The following is a 16,010-nucleotide window of genomic DNA, read 5'->3' as shown; positions in this document are numbered from 1 at the left end:
CGATCTCTTTGGCTACCTCTGTCCAAAAATGGCTACTGTTTATAAAACAGCCAAACTTGGTAAAAGGCATCCTGTGCCACCAAGGCCACTTTTGGCCCAATACGAATTTGTAACATGGTGCCCCTCCCACATTCATACAATCTCATACAATGTCACAAGTGTCATTACATTCTGAAATTATATTTTCCACATTTCTGAAATTATGTTAGGGGTTTTCTACCATGCCATTATTATTATTATCATCATCATCATCATCATCATCATCATCATCATCATCATCCTGCCTTTTGCCCAATACTGGGCGTCAAGGTGGCCAAATATGGCAGTAGTGATTGTGAGTGACTCTGTGTGTGTGTGTGTGTGTGTATTACACATTTACTCACATGTATTTTATGTATATAAAATGTAGCAGTAGCCTAGCATTCACGAACTTCTCATGGTATATATACACAGAGAATTACATTTCATGCATCTGATGAAATGGACTCTAGTCCACATTGTTAGACTTTTGCAGCAAAAACAAGTGTTTTGTGGCACCTTAAAGACGAAGATGGTTACCTCTCTGGAACCTGATTACTGTGGTGCTCTGTCCCTTTCACCAGCTGATCCTTCCTCCTGTCTATGCACAAGGAACTTCAAAGTCCATGCCAATCTCTTTGCCTTTCAAACTACAAGTTCTAGTTTAACTGCATTTCCATTTTAGAGAATGCCAACAAGCCTCTGCTCAGAATGTTGCCTGTTTGCTCGAACATAACTTCTGATTAGCTCCATCAAATCTCACATGATCTGGACAACAGGTACATAGATACAAGGAAATACATTTCCACTAATATCCTCAAGCCTGATCTTAGCATCAATTTCTTTCATCGTGGTCACAGAGTTGCAGCTTGGGCCAGCTCCCCTGAATCTCTGGGCACCAGTATAATGTATTTTCTCCCTGCCCCATGCTTGGGCTTGGTGACAATGCTGGACCAAGAAGTATCGCCAAACTGCATACCTGATCTTTCAGTGAGAGTGCAACTCCATCCAGAACCAATCTCTCAGATGTGAGAACCACTTAATCACAGTCAGCTTCATCCAGCCCATAACCAGATCTAGGTATAAATTCAGCATTGCAAAGATTCACCTGACATAGAGAAATAGAGCAGAGAGTCATCAGCATACTGATGACATGTCACTTCACACCTGTTGATGACCTCAAGGAGCAGCTTCATATAGATGTTAAAGAGCATAAGAGGAAACCTCTTAGGACACCACAAAAGAACCCTCATGGGGGTCAAACAGAAAGCCCCCAGTCTACTTTCTGAAACTAACCCTGCAAGTAGAAGCAGAACCACCATATTACCATGTCCCCCAGACCTAACTAACAGACCCAGACCAGTTATGATTGATGCTATCAAACATCACTGAGAGGTCAAGAAGAACCAATGGAGTCATACTCCCCCAACAAAGGTACCATTGGAGTGCTCAAGGCTGTTTCGGTCCAAACACAAGCATGAACCTGGATTGAAATGGGTCCAGATAATCAGTTTCATCCCAAAATACCCAGTGTTGGACTGCCACTACCTTCCCATGTACCTTGCCCAACAGGTCAAGAGAGTTTTTCTTAGAAGTATCCCTCTCGAAAGGAGATATTCATCACCCACTGGACCCACCACATTAGCTAAGATTAAGAATATAGGTGGTCAACTGAAGCCCCACAAGAACCGTGTCCTAATTCTGAGGCTATTCCAACTGAAAATGATCCTATATAACCAGACTAGATGGTATTCTGGACACTTCTATGGAAACTGTACCAACAGTGGTGTCAAGGTCAGAGTGAATGTGAACAACTTTGCCTTACTGTTGTTTTTATACTGTTGTTTTTATGTTTTTAAATTTTGTACACTTTTTAAATGTTTACTGTTTTTAACTTCTGTAAACCACCCAGAGAGCTTTGGCTATGGGGCGATATATAAATGTAATAAATAAATAAATAAATTACAAAGTTCTCACAGCAACCTTCCGATTGTTCTAAGATCTGGGTTCTAGACCCCACTTGGCCATGGAAACCCACTGGGTGACTTTGGGCCAGTCACAGGCTCTCAGCCCAACCTACCTCATAGGGTTGTTGTTGTAAAGATAAGATGGAGAGGAGGATTATGTACGCCGCCTTGGGTTCCTTGGAGGGAAAAAGGTGGAATATAAATGAAATAAATAAATAAATGTGTTTAATTCTGAAATGATGGATATTTATGACTATTAACCAAATACAGACATTTTTGAGACACTGGCTGACATTTATTGTGGAACACTATTTTGCCCAGCAACTACCAGCCCTTGCATATAGAAAGTTCTGAACATTGCAGCCTTTTCTTTCTGAGTAAACAAAACAAAACCCTTTTTTAATATTATATACCTCCACCTAAATTTATGCACCTAAGTTTCATAAAGTTAGGTTGTAGACAAATATGTAAGGTGGAAGAATGGAAGGAAAAGAAAAATGGTTCCTGAAATAACTGCTTTTAATGGGGAAGCTTCATTCTGCCTTAAGATTTTAAGTGAAATAGATAACTGCTGTGCAGTTAAAAAGTTGTTTGTTCTAATGTGGTGCTATTAACCAAGGGGACTGGTCTAGTCAGTAGCCCAGGGTGCAATCCTATGGAGATGCCTGTCAGCCTCCGAACTTGAAGGCTAATGTGCATCTTATGCAGGGAGGGAAGATTGCAGAGGCAATTGATGATAAACAAATTATTATTTTTAAAAGACAGTAAGTTTAAATGCACTGAGAGCGAAACCAGAGTGAGTACAGATTTTCAGTACCTCAGCATTGCCACCAGTATTTTACATAATACAAATGACAAACGAAGGCTACCATCATAAGCCTGGGAGTAAGATCCATTGAAATCATTGTCAATGTTCAGATGATCATTTTTTGGTTTAATAACATAAGAACAGTACTGTATACTGTTGTTTTTATATTTTTTTTATGATTTTAAATTTTGTATACTTTTTAATGTCCATTGTTTTTTAACTTTGGTAAACCGCCCAGAGAGCTTTGGCTATGGGGCGTAATATAAATTTAATAAATAAATAAATAAATTGGCATCTCCTTGCTCTTTTCGCCCTGCATTTATACTAGATGGGCAATTTCGCCTGTGTACCTGGCACTATTTTGAGAAAAGAGGGAGGGAGGGAGGATGGGGCAGCCAGAGGATTCTTTGTAAGCCGTCCATCAGGGTCTCTCCTCACTCCATCTCCACAGAACCTCCCCCTTTCCTTCCTCTCCAACCTTGTACTCAGCTAAGCATAATTTAGAGCTGCCTGAGGGCATCTGAGCTAATGCCCAGGAAAATGACTGAATCTTGCTTTACTGAACGGGCACAGAAGAAGTGCATCAGAAACTAAGGACATGATATAAATCAGCTAGAAAGTTGCAGAGAGGTGTGTTTATCCTTATCAAACGTAGAACAAAATACAAAATTATAAATGGAATCTTCTAATCACACACTTTAATATTCTAATCACACACTTTAATATGCTTTAATATGTGCTAAAGATAATGTTGCTATGACGTTATAATGGCTATTACACCAATAATGACAGCAATGTTGGTATTATAATTTGCTTTTAAACCATTTCCTCTGGTTGATTGATAATATTCTAAAAGTAATAATACAAATGTCAAAATAGTATGCCTTTAAAATTTGGCTTGCTTAAATTGTTTACGTTGAAATCAAGACTGCACAGATTCCTTCATTATGTGTTCTTTTTTAATGTTACTTCTAGGCATGTTAATTAAAATATTTAGCTGGAAAAGTATAGAAATATTAAGTGCAATAGCTGCAAAACTTTGAAGATTCCAAAAGCTTTATCAAGAGAACATAACTCGCATTTATGTGAAATTGGTGTATGTTATGATAATTACTGCTGTGCCTTTGGGATAAAGGAAGTACTGTCAGCCAAATTATACAAGGGTGTGGATTAAATCAAGCATTACTCTCCAGTTGGCATTGATCGCTGTAGGTTGCAAAACCAAGGTATGACGTAGTATTGTGAAAATAACTTGCCAAAATGTGTTCCTACCTCTTTTTTAATTATATAGTAAAAGGAGAAAACAACCTTAATTCAGCTATATGAGAAAGACTGAGTAGAATTCAGCTTAGTGAAGACTTCTAAAAGTTATTAAAGAAGGCTGTCTTTAAAAATACAACCAGGGTGGATATACACAACAATTTAAATCACTAAGAAAAAGGGCCAATATAAAATACTGATTTTAAATCAAGTTTCGCAAATCAAGTTTGAAATTCAGATGTCCTGAATTGTGGTTGCTATAGCTGTTTTTCAACTAATAAGGAGCACCAATTGTGAAAAATAAGGCACACTTAAATCCCATTTAAATCCCTTTCATCCTCATCGGGTAATGCTGTGGATGTGCTTGATCAGTGCCTGGCTGGGATAATGGACTGGGTAAGAGCAAATAAACTGAGACTCAAGCCAGGCAAGACCATGTTGATTTTAGTATGTGTTTTTTCTTACTAGATGAAAGGTGTTCCGCCTGTTCAGGATGAGGTTGTATTCCCCCCCGAAGGAACAAGTTCATTGCTTAGGAGGTTTCTGGATCTATCAATATCACTTGAGGCTCAAGTGGCCTCAGTGGTACAGGCTGCCTTCTACCAACTTTGGCTGGTAACCCAACTATGCCCCTATCTGGACACAGTAAACCTGGTTTCAGTAGTCAATGCTCTGGTAACCTTATGTAAGATTACTACAATATTCTCTATGTGGGACTGCCTTTGTAGATGGTTTGGAAATTGCAGCTTGTGCAAAATGCAGCAGCCAGACTAATAATGATGCTCAGAATGTCTGAGCACATAACTCTGATTCTGGCCGGTTTGCACTGGCTGCCTATACTTTTTGTGAGCCTAATTCAAGGGGCTGGTTTTAGTCTATAAAGCCTTACATGGCTTGGGACTGCAATACCTGTTAGGGCACTTATCCCAGTATGAACCCCATGATCAGCATCTAAGACCCTCCTCTGATGGAGGTTCGGAAGACGACAACAAAGGATCAAGCCCTTTTGGTGGTGGCCTCCAGGTTATGGAATGCTCTCCCCAGCAAGGTCATTTTTTTCAGTGGCAGATCAAATTTTTCCTCTATTCCCAGGGATTTGATGGGATATGATGCATTGTTTTAATGCATCAGTTGAGTTGAACAATTTAATTGTGATTGTCAGTGATATTATAGTTGTTTTATGGCATGGCTTCATTTTAGTAATATATGGTTAATTGTTTTAGCTATTTTAAATTTTGTGTTTTAATGTTGTAATAATAATAATAATAATAATAATAATAATAATAATAATAATAATAATAATAGCAGCAGCAGCTTAAGCACATTTGCTTGGAAACAAATCTTACAGAATTCAGTGGAATTTACTGCCCATTAAACCAAAAAATGATTAAACTACAGGTCGCCTAATGTGAGGCCTAAAATGGCAACAAACTGCTTGAACCTGCTAAATCAAAAGAAATGGCTATATAACAGGCAACAATATTTTTAGTTCCTTCAAGTGCTCTCAGCCAAGTGCCTTATTTTTTTCCACAACATGTCCAACCAACTCAGATTATGCCTTTCGTTGCAACAATGAGCTGATGACTAATTAATGTTAATGATGATCTTTTGGATGAGTTAGAATATTACTGGAATAGGGCACTAGTTCAAGAAATATGGTGCCAATTTTAAAGTTTCTTTTCTTCTTTGGAAAGAGGTATTGAGTTTCTTGCATTATATTTCCTTACTAATTATCGCAGAACCTCTCAAGCTTGCTTACACACACGCGCACACACACACACACACACAATTATTATTGCATGTGTCTTATTTATTGTTATAACCAAGTCCAATATTGAAATTTTTGTCATTGTTTAAAATGTTGAACATCCAATAAAAATAATAGCAAAAAATAAAGACAAACAATAGTAATAGATAAACCCTATACTTGGCTGTATTTAGTTATCATTTGCTGGATTTAGATATAATGGCAACAGCGGCTGTATTTATACAAAACGATAAACAATTCTGGCAAACCCAGCTTATTGTACCTGAGCTGTATATTGGTACACATAGTTTGTTTGCTTCCACCTAGCTACTCCCAACTAGTGCAGCCATTAAAGGCACAATCCTATGTGTGTTTAGACAGAAAAAGCCCTCGTTTATTATTCTAGCTTGTAAAGCAGGAGTAAGCAACTTGTGGCCCTGCAGATGTTTTGGCCTATATCTCTGATCAGCCCTAGCAAGCACAGCTGATGGTGAGAAATCAGGGTAGTATAAACATTTTTTGTATAAACATGCATAGGATGATGCCCTGAATGTAATAAGAAGATTTTGTTTGGTGTATTTTCCGAAATAGGGATCCTGGCTTATCACTCCCTTTACAACCAGGATGGGCAACTCGTGGCTCTCCATATGTTTTGGCATACAACTACCAAGATTGCTATGGCTGATGAGCGTTGTAAGCCAAAACATTTGGATGGCCACAAGTTGCTCATCCCTGCTTTACAAGCTAGAATCTTAAACCAGAAGCCCATATCCCTTACTCAGCTGACATTCTACACACATCTTTCCTAGCTAGATTAGCAGCTGTGCTCTTAGGTTAATTTTGTGTTCTTCAACCCATGAATAACCTATAGTGTCCAAGTTTGCACTTCACGCAACAACCTCTGATTGGAAGTCCACAATTTGCCGATGTTACATGCAAATAGCGCCTCATATGTCTTTTGGTACCAGGTTCTAGTCAGTGGAAATAATAATAATAATAATAATAATAATAATAATAATAATAATAATAATAATAATAATATGCTTTTAGTCTGCTCACCTCTGCGCACAAATACACAAACACATCAGTCCCCACTAACTTGTACTCCTCACTTTCTGGGTTTAGGTCAAAACGGTAGTCTTTTTAAATAAAAAATAATCCTGTTCAGTCTCCACAAAAGCAGCAATAAATGCAATGCTATTTATTTATTACATTTCTATCCCACTTTTCTCCCATGATGTAACTCAAAGTGATTTCCAGGTAGTTTCCCATCCAGGCACTGACAAGTAGTTGCATGTGCAATGCTCTGGAACCAAAGTCCCCAAAATGTGTCCAGATGTTTTCACACGTGATTTAAATAAAGTTGTAGGCCAATACACAAATATAAAAATGTCTATTTGGCAGAATATACATTCAAATTACAAATGCCTTTTTCACTTTTGTATTCCATGTTAAAAAATACTTTAACTTCATATAAATGTAGAAAGAGAGGCACAAAGAAGATTGAAGTCTCATGTGTGCAAACATGATTCTGGATTCAGTACTGGACTCTCTCTCTTTAATGTTGCAAGAAGCAACTGTTTCTACATCTTCTTTTCTGAAGAATCCCACAGCTTCAGTTCTGGTGCAATAGTTGGCTCAGTTGGTGAGATAATAGGTACTGAAATACTAGTTGGATAGGGACACAAGACACACCACTATTTCTGAGGCAGAGGACTGTGCCTAATGTTAGTCCTACTTAGAGTAGACCCACTGAAATAAATGGGACTAACATTAAATACAACACATTAAATATATTTTCTCTCACCCGGGTTCTTTACCCAGCACACACATCTATTCATTCAAACAAACACATAGCTAGGACTTAATCAGACTATTTTTCTTAGAGGCTGGGAGGGATAGAAATGTGTGTGAGGTATTATTTGATTATTTTTTTACCAAATAACTAGGCCCTCAGATACTGGATTGATGGGTACCACCTCAGATACAACATGAACAATGAACTGAATATGTAATATTGATTTAGTTAAATACAAATCCTTCTTAATCACAACTTCTCTCTCTCATTCACATTCATATTCACATTCGCGTGCACACACACACACACAAAATCACCAGAACCTAATTTTATCTCCTTCTGGTCCTAAATCTTACTCAGTAAATGCAATATGCCCGAGATTTTGGCCAATGAGTCTTGTTCAGGCTCAGATGAACCAATCCAGTGTGTCTGATCTTAGTCAACTATCACTTGGCTATGTAGATCCTCACTAAAGGCCTGGAGATTTGCAACAATTCAGGCATCAGCATTATAAAGTTAAGCAAAACTGTGGAGCACACACACAGGTATGTACTTATTTTTATCAACTCCTACCTTCTTCCACTTTCAGACTATTGCTAAGGTATAGCTTAACAGTGAGGGAAGCTCCCATATGTCGACAAGCCATTAGTTAAATTGCACACACTTTCCTTTCATCTTCATCATTAGAGGAAAAATAAATTACATTTTGATGTATTTAATTGGTGTACTGCAGGAATGCTTCTGGTTGCCTGTCTTTTTTCTTGGAGCAACCAGGTGAGCATGTCTGAGGTTAGTTTACAGTGCTAAACCTGCTGCTGGAGGCAAGCATAGCCTGCGATGCGAAATACCACAAAATAGCACAATGTAGCGATGTCAGGGCAAATAAGGAGAGCAATGAACTAAAGGAATTTGCAGCTTAAAAAAGGACAACAGAGAGAAAATAGCAGCACATGGTAAATGTAGACTAAAAATCTAAGACTGGCATTGCAGACTATTGCAATCCTTTTTTTCGCTTGTCCTCTTTATTTACAATACATACCTAACAGAAGTTCTCTCTTCCCACTCTTTCTCTGATTTTGTTAGACCACTACCACCTCCTTCCTAAGGGTCCATTGTTTCCTGACTGTCCTTCCTTACATGTTCCTTAACTGTTAGCCTCCTCAGACATTGCTCTCATAATGCTCATTAGCTCCTCTGCTTCTTTTCTTCAGCAACTCCCAACTCTGTTCCTAAGTTCCCTCTTTTGCTCAACCTGTGATGTTATCGCTTCTAGCGTTATTACAGCTGGACGTTTCACACCACCACCAAATCCCCAACACATCAAATGATTTAGAGCTGAGGCCGCAAAATAAGAATATGCATTGATACCAGTAATACGCCAAATGGTCACCGCTAGCAAAGCGGTTTCTTTCATACTTCTCGTATCAAACGGAGGTTCGGAGGAGGGTTTTTTTTTAAAAAAAAAAATCCAATGGAAAATTTGGGAATGTGGGGGAATACTAAACAACTCCAATGAAATATTCTACTTCCGAATGAGTAAAATGCTTTTCAATACGAGGTCTTAGTCAAAATATGTATTAGAAAGATTTTTTTTATGTAAGACAATAAGAACGTAAGAACGTAAGTGCCCGGCTGGATCAGAACAAGGGTCCATCTAGTCCAGCATTCTGTTCACACAGTGGCCAGGGACCAACAAGGCAGGACATGGTACAACAGCACCCTCCCACCCATGTTCCCCAGCAACTAAAGCATTAAAGAATGGTAGCACACTACTGAAGAGTTCAAAACTGTTCTAAAAGTTAACTCAAAATTCAAAAACTCTTAATATTAAGGCTACTGCATGAGAATATTTCTAAATCATACATTTTTTGTTTACTCCAAATATGTTGGTTTCCATTTTCAACTTTCGTACTTCCTATATTGTCACTGCACTCACACAGTTTTTGTTGCACCAGTGGAACCTACCGCTAGCACAACAGGAAGCTCCCATTTCCTAAAGAAACCCCAGAAACTAATTTCTGGAACAGGATGGGTCAGCAGAGCTCCATTTCTGTGATCTCCACTGACCTGCCCCATTCTGGAAAGGAGCATTTCAGCTAGTTTCTATTTCCTTAAGGATCCACTAACTTCCTGTTGCACTAGCAGTGGATCCCACTAGCATGTAGGAAGTGGTGGATACTGCCCTAAGATATATGTGCTAACATAGTATAAGGTGCAGCAGTTTGCAACTCTCTTTCTAGTATTGAGTAAATTCACTTTTCTACTTTTGTGGTAGCAATCCTATACATGTTTAACTGGAAGCAATGACCAATAAAGAGTGGGTCTTACTTCTGAGTAAAAATCAATATGATTCTTTTCTGCAAGTAATCTTGGAAGGGTTTTTATCCTTAAAGTTGGTATAAAAATATTTAAATAAAACTGTTCTGAAAATGTCATAAATATGTATATGCCAAATAATAAAATTTTATTTGCTAAGTTATAAATGATGCTGTTAAAACAGTAAAATAAGTCTAAACTTTTAAGAGAGCAGCACATATATTTCCATTTCTAAAAAACCGGAAAAAATGAATTTTCTTTCATAGCTTCAAAATATTTGGAAATTTTACATCTCTTCTCACAAATATTTCTCCAGTAATGGTTGCAACCACTAGTCATGGTTTTTATCTTAGTCAAGTAGGAATTATAACTTGCTTATTGTGCAGCACTTTGCTGAAAACTTGTTAAATTATTGCTTAAGAATCATGCTAATGTATGAAGTCTGGATTAAGGGCTCCCAAAAGCCAATAAAAATTCTGCTTATGAAGCCATTTACTGCTGACATGCCAAGAGCCTATGGGGTAACTCAGCACTTACTCCAAATACCCTGACAAAGTGTATGTTTGAAGAAGAAGAAAAATAAACACTAGCACCGGAAGGTTTTTTTTGTACCAGACAAACAAAATTAACAAATTTATAAACAGATTCTATATGTGACAGATTAGTTTCAGTAAGAATCACAGAAATGCCTAACTTACAACCACCAAATTCGGGATATAAAATAAAGGAGGAAACACTGAAATTCACACCTGCTACTCATTCCTATAGTGAAATATAGCTACACTCAAACCAACCCTTAGAGTGAAGTCTATATATCACAGATTCTTTTCTTCACAGTTTATAGTTGATGGTGAAAGATGTGGCAAATTAATAAATTCTCCCACAGCTCTATGAAAATGATGCTTATATAGCATGAGGCTCATAACAATGGAGTCTGGTAGCAACAGACAGTAGCTAGTGTCACCTAAATCTTACTCATGGGAAAATTTATGAAACCCCGCAAATTTTATAGCATTTTTTCCTGGAATCTTGATTTTAAAGTCATGTGTTTGAAAGATCCATTCCAAATATGTATTTGAGATATTGTTCATGTTTCTTAAGCTTTGTTTCCCCGTCTTAAAGAATGTATTTTGTTTTTTAAAAGAGTTGTTACATAGACAGTCTTGCCAATAATGGGATTATAGATACATGAATGCACAGTTGTGACATATGATGGGTTTGAAACTGAGCTGCTGTCAAAAATGCTATCACTGGCTGCATCTTAAACAGTGTAGAATGATATCTCACCCTAGCGTGGGGATCTATAGCATATTGCACTCTTTAACATTTTAGGTTAATAAGATACTGTTACATAACTGTATACGCCTTCCTTTTGCAAGGAAACATTAGAGTATAATAGTCTGAATAGTGTGATTATTGGGGATGTTTGAGAGAATATTTAAGAAGAGGCATTTGCATAGGCAAAACTCCTCAAATGCTTAAAAGCAGGATCAGGGCTTGCAGCCTGCTGTGTTTACCCAGATTCTGACCTGGTTCGCACATTTAACCCAGGAATTGTAAGACAAGTGGAGTGCATGAACCACACACCCATTTCCACTTTAATTCATTAATTAAAGTCAATTAACGCGACATGCATACCCAGCATCAAACAATGGCCAACAGTTGGGTCAACTCTGGGTTGTTTAACCCTTTAAATCACCCAGAGAGCCAGGTTCACAGGGGCATTCTTGGGTTAATTAAAAGTGGGAAAAGTGCATCCATGACTTGCACACTCCACTTGTCCCCAAAATTCTAGAATTGGGTTTTTGTGAACCTCCTCCCTCCCCAAGGTGAAGGATCTTATCTTGGAAAAAGCAGAGGTAGTGGTAACTGTGCATGCGCTCAGGCCCACAGAGTCTGTTTTTCTGCCAGGTATAGACTGGTACTAATGTCCACTTTATGACTTTTCAGCCATATGAAATGGGTAGCATTTCACATCCTTTATTTTTCTTACTGCTAAATTACTGCTAAATTTTGATTTGGTAATTCATCTCTTATGCACCTGCATACATATGTTAGTACAAAGTACATATATTAAACATATATTGAGAAGTTACAGAAAGCCAATCATTGAGCATAAAAGCTCATTTAATATAATAACAGAAGCAAAAGGGTGTGTCTCAACTGAAATGATGAAACAAAGTATATTACTTTACCACTTCGAGTAGGAAGAGAATGCAGAGGGATCCGTCGTTCGCCCAGTGTACTTGCCAATCTTAATTTGGAGTGTGGTGACAGAAGAGACGGGCTAGGAAGCAATGGACTGGAGCTGGCCTACAGAAGGAAAATTGTAATTTCCTCATTGAGATAAAAAATGAAAAATGCAAAGCATCCACTAAACAACAAAATTATTGTTAGTTTAAGGCAGCAGTAGATTCATTTTGAAAGCAAGAAATGAAACTCTAAAGGGCTTGCTTCTTGAAAAAATATACGAGATTTTAAAAAATGACTTGAAAAATGAATAAATTATAAAAGGTAAGTGGCCTCATCCTGTCTTCTAGAATAATGCACCAACACTTCCTTTTGGCACCCTTTTTGTTTTAATTGTTACATCAACATTGTGGTCTCCAAGTTGCAAAGCAATAAATATGTCTCTCCATCTATTGTGGACATAAAGGACTCTGTATTATTATGCAGATAACATCATTTCTATGACATATTTTCAATCAGGTTTAAGATGTCCCTTGAAGATTTCAGTTCCTTTTCTTTCAAGGTTATTCATTAGTTTTCTGGTAAAGGTTTTGTTTTTCACTCTTAAGTGGTATTGAACAGGTGAATGGCTGACCTTGAAAAAAACCACAATGTTCATATGGAGCTAACAAATATTTGTGTATTTTCTAATTACTGCTCCACTTCTTCAGACAAAGCAGGGCTAATCTGGTGCCTCCTGCTTTAAAAATATTCAAAGCCATGATCACAGCAGCATTGAAATATGGAGTTACTGTAAGGTTCAAGATCTCAAAAATGTTCAAATGACTGAAATCTTTGCTTAACGTCTTACTAAAATACCTATCCCCAGGTCTTAGGGTTGAGGAACGTTCCACAATCTCATTAGTTTGTAATCTTACAAAGAAATACTTGATTAAACTTCCAGCTATAAAAGATGACTGATTCTCTAAATTATGTCAATTAGAACAGTTTTTAGTTCATAGGGCCAAATTCCTCCACACAATAGTGTACAGATCATGGAGAAAGGTTATCAGGATCCAGTCTATAGGGAGGAGGGAGTTGACAACGATCTCAGTGATCATTGCTTCCGGAAGAATTACACTCATGGAGTTGGCTACTGGCTGTGTGTACAGTCTGTTCCATACTAGTCCCCACCCCCACCCCATGCATTCATTTTCCTGCACACACAACTATGTGGAGGGATATATCAGTGGGATCTGAGTCTTTGAATCTAAGGTTTAGAGTTGGCTTAGCAATTTGAATGCTGAAATCATGACAGGTCGACAAAATAGCTCAGATCAACAATTTTCAGTTTGGAAGATTTATTAATTCTTGTTAAGAAAAGAAAGCTTTCATTATCCTCCATTTCTAAATAATGCCTCCAATTATCAAGGAAGTAATTAAAATTCAAGGCCATGTTAGAAGATTCAGTGGGGCTATTCACATGTAACAGTGGCAAATTGTGGGTTAATTGTGGATGGGTGTGCTGGATGTATTTTTAATATTCAGTTCGTCGGGTGTCCTGAGGTTGCCATGTGAATATTCAAAATGGCCATGGAACTTGCCATGGCAAATCATGGGTTAACTAATCCATGATTTACTGCCCAATATTTACATATTCTTAACCATTCTTCAACAACAAGATTATTGTGAAGTTGGTGTTGTACAAGATCTCTCAAATTATTTTCTGGCTTTCAGAGCCTAGAAAAGAAAAGCTTTCTGCTTTTTCAATGAAAAAAAATGTACAGGATATTAGATACAAAATCATATGTTGCGTTGTTTTCCATGATAAGGATTTAGAAACTCCCCCACCCACTGCATTTCCCAGAATTCCCGAGAATTTTTTGCGTTTTCAATGACAGTTAAAACAATAAAGCCTATATAGTCTATCAAGTATGTATATGGATGAATTTTTCACATTTGAAAAAGTATACACGTGAGAGTTAGAAAAAACTCTAAAAATAAAAAAGCATTTTTTTTCAATAGTTAGCTGTTGATAGTATTGCATTTAAGAAGATTTTAGGCCATTCTTTTCCTGGGTTCTATAATTGACTCCACTATGAAGTTATCAGAGGTCTGAGGGCCTGTTTCAAAGGTAATTCTAAAATGAGTAACTAGTAGCAAATAAATCTTCCAGCTTTATTTGCACAGCTTTTATAAATTATTACCCACTATATCAAAGCAGTCTTAGGCTGCTTTGTTGTGTATTTTTTAATTGTTTATGGTTTTGTTTCCCTCCCCCTCCCCCATGTATATTTTAAACTTTGTAAGGCCGCCTTGAGGCCCAGCATTGGGCAAAAGGCGGGATACTAATAATAATAATAATAATAATAATAATAATAATAATAATAATAATAATTAGGCTGGAACCTCCTGCCCTAGGGTTATTTCATCAGGACCAGCTGAAAAAAATTAAATGAAAATGTCCCCAAATTCTCTGATCTGCTTCTTTCCTGACCTGCAACATTGCTTCCAAATACTTACCCTACTTATCATTGGATCATAATTCACTTTTCTTCTTTTTGGCCAAAGACTTTGGCATTTCATTAAACTAAATCTTTGTCTTATGTTAACAGACAGTTAGAATACTTTTCTATTATTGAGAACTAGCTACTGTGACATAGTGGCTAAGGGCAGAAATATATATTACTTCAGCAAATAGGTGTTCCTAAATCTGTGTTTCATGAGGAAATGCAAATGTAGGAGTAGTGTAGGCTTTGAAGAGAACTGACAGGTGGAGAGCGCTCTTAAACCCTTACATATCTGTTTATCCTTTCCTGCAGATTCTCATGCAGACTAGCTTATTTCCAAACTTGGAACCCTGATGAAGGAAATAAAAACCCAATTAAAACTGATTTGAGGGCCTCAGGTTTAGGGGAGAAACACTGGTCTATGTAAGAGTTACACTAACTCGCCTCCCATTAGTGTTATAAGGAAAACCTGATGCTCAATGTCCTGTTTGGTCTCAGAATATATAGTTCGACCTATATATCCCTTGGTGGGAACATGGGAGAGGGCTTTCTCGGTGGCTGCTCCAGTGCTTTGGAACTCTTTTCCCGGGGAACACAGACTGGCTCCCTCATTGATGTGTTCGGAAGCAGGCAAAAACTTCTTTGTTTCGGCAGGCCTTTGGAAAATAATCTGGTCCTCCATCTATATTAAGGACTTGTAAAATTGTTGTATATTTTAGATGTTTAATGTCTTAACATTGTAATTTTTTTAAAAAAAAATTTTTTGTACATTTCTTTTCCTAGGTTTTAAAATGTATATGCTTTAAATTTTGTAAAGCTGCCTTGAGGCCCAGCCATTCCCTATCCATCCAGGCAATGTGGGTATATCTACCTGGGAGTGTTATTTAAGGATTACACAGATAATGAACACTAAAAAAGGCCTAAACAAGGTATCATCATCATCATCACCACCACCACCACTATAAAGCATAAGCCTATTTAGGAGAAACACGCATAACTTTTTATCCTCATGCTTGTACGTCACTGCCTGATGTTTTAATGTTCTTTTAATGTAAAATTTTCATTCTACAAAATTTCCTAACAAGCCCTATTGATGCACTTGTCAACAGTGTTTAAATCCTGTCTCTACCAAGAATGAGGGACCGTGGATACAATCCAGTGGGAGGATCTCCTTTGCATACCCATGTGAAATGAGTTATAGTTGTATGGTAATTTTAGAACCATTCATTATACCAGGAGCCCCTGCCAAAGGAAGTGAGGTGGGTAAGTACTAGGAAGAGGGCCTTTTCTGCGGTCGCACCCCAATTGTGGAATGAGCTTCCCAGAGATGTTATCAGGTGCCTACATTGTTGTTGTTATATTTATTTGTATCCTGCCTTTTGCCCAATACTGGGCCTCAAGGCGGCCTTACAAAGTT

General features: G+C 37.5%; 1 protein-coding gene across 3 annotated transcripts in view; it reads right to left on the bottom strand.

The window, feature by feature from the left end:
- Positions 1-16,010, bottom strand: part of AHI1 (Abelson helper integration site 1) — a 120,974-nt gene that overhangs the window by 55,563 nt on the left and 49,401 nt on the right. For all 3 annotated transcript variants that reach the window (XM_063124638.1, XM_063124640.1, XM_063124639.1), the window contains exon 19: positions 12,110-12,227. In XM_063124638.1, the coding sequence (XP_062980708.1) occupies positions 12,110-12,227 (118 nt within the window). The remainder of the gene's footprint in view (positions 1-12,109; positions 12,228-16,010) is intronic.

Source organism: Elgaria multicarinata, chromosome 4 (assembly GCF_023053635.1).
Source record: "Elgaria multicarinata webbii isolate HBS135686 ecotype San Diego chromosome 4, rElgMul1.1.pri, whole genome shotgun sequence".
In the NCBI taxonomy this organism is placed as follows: domain Eukaryota; kingdom Metazoa; phylum Chordata; class Lepidosauria; order Squamata; family Anguidae; genus Elgaria; species Elgaria multicarinata.
The sequence above is the reverse complement of the archived record's forward strand: the minus strand, read 5'-3'. Positions and strand labels throughout refer to the sequence as shown.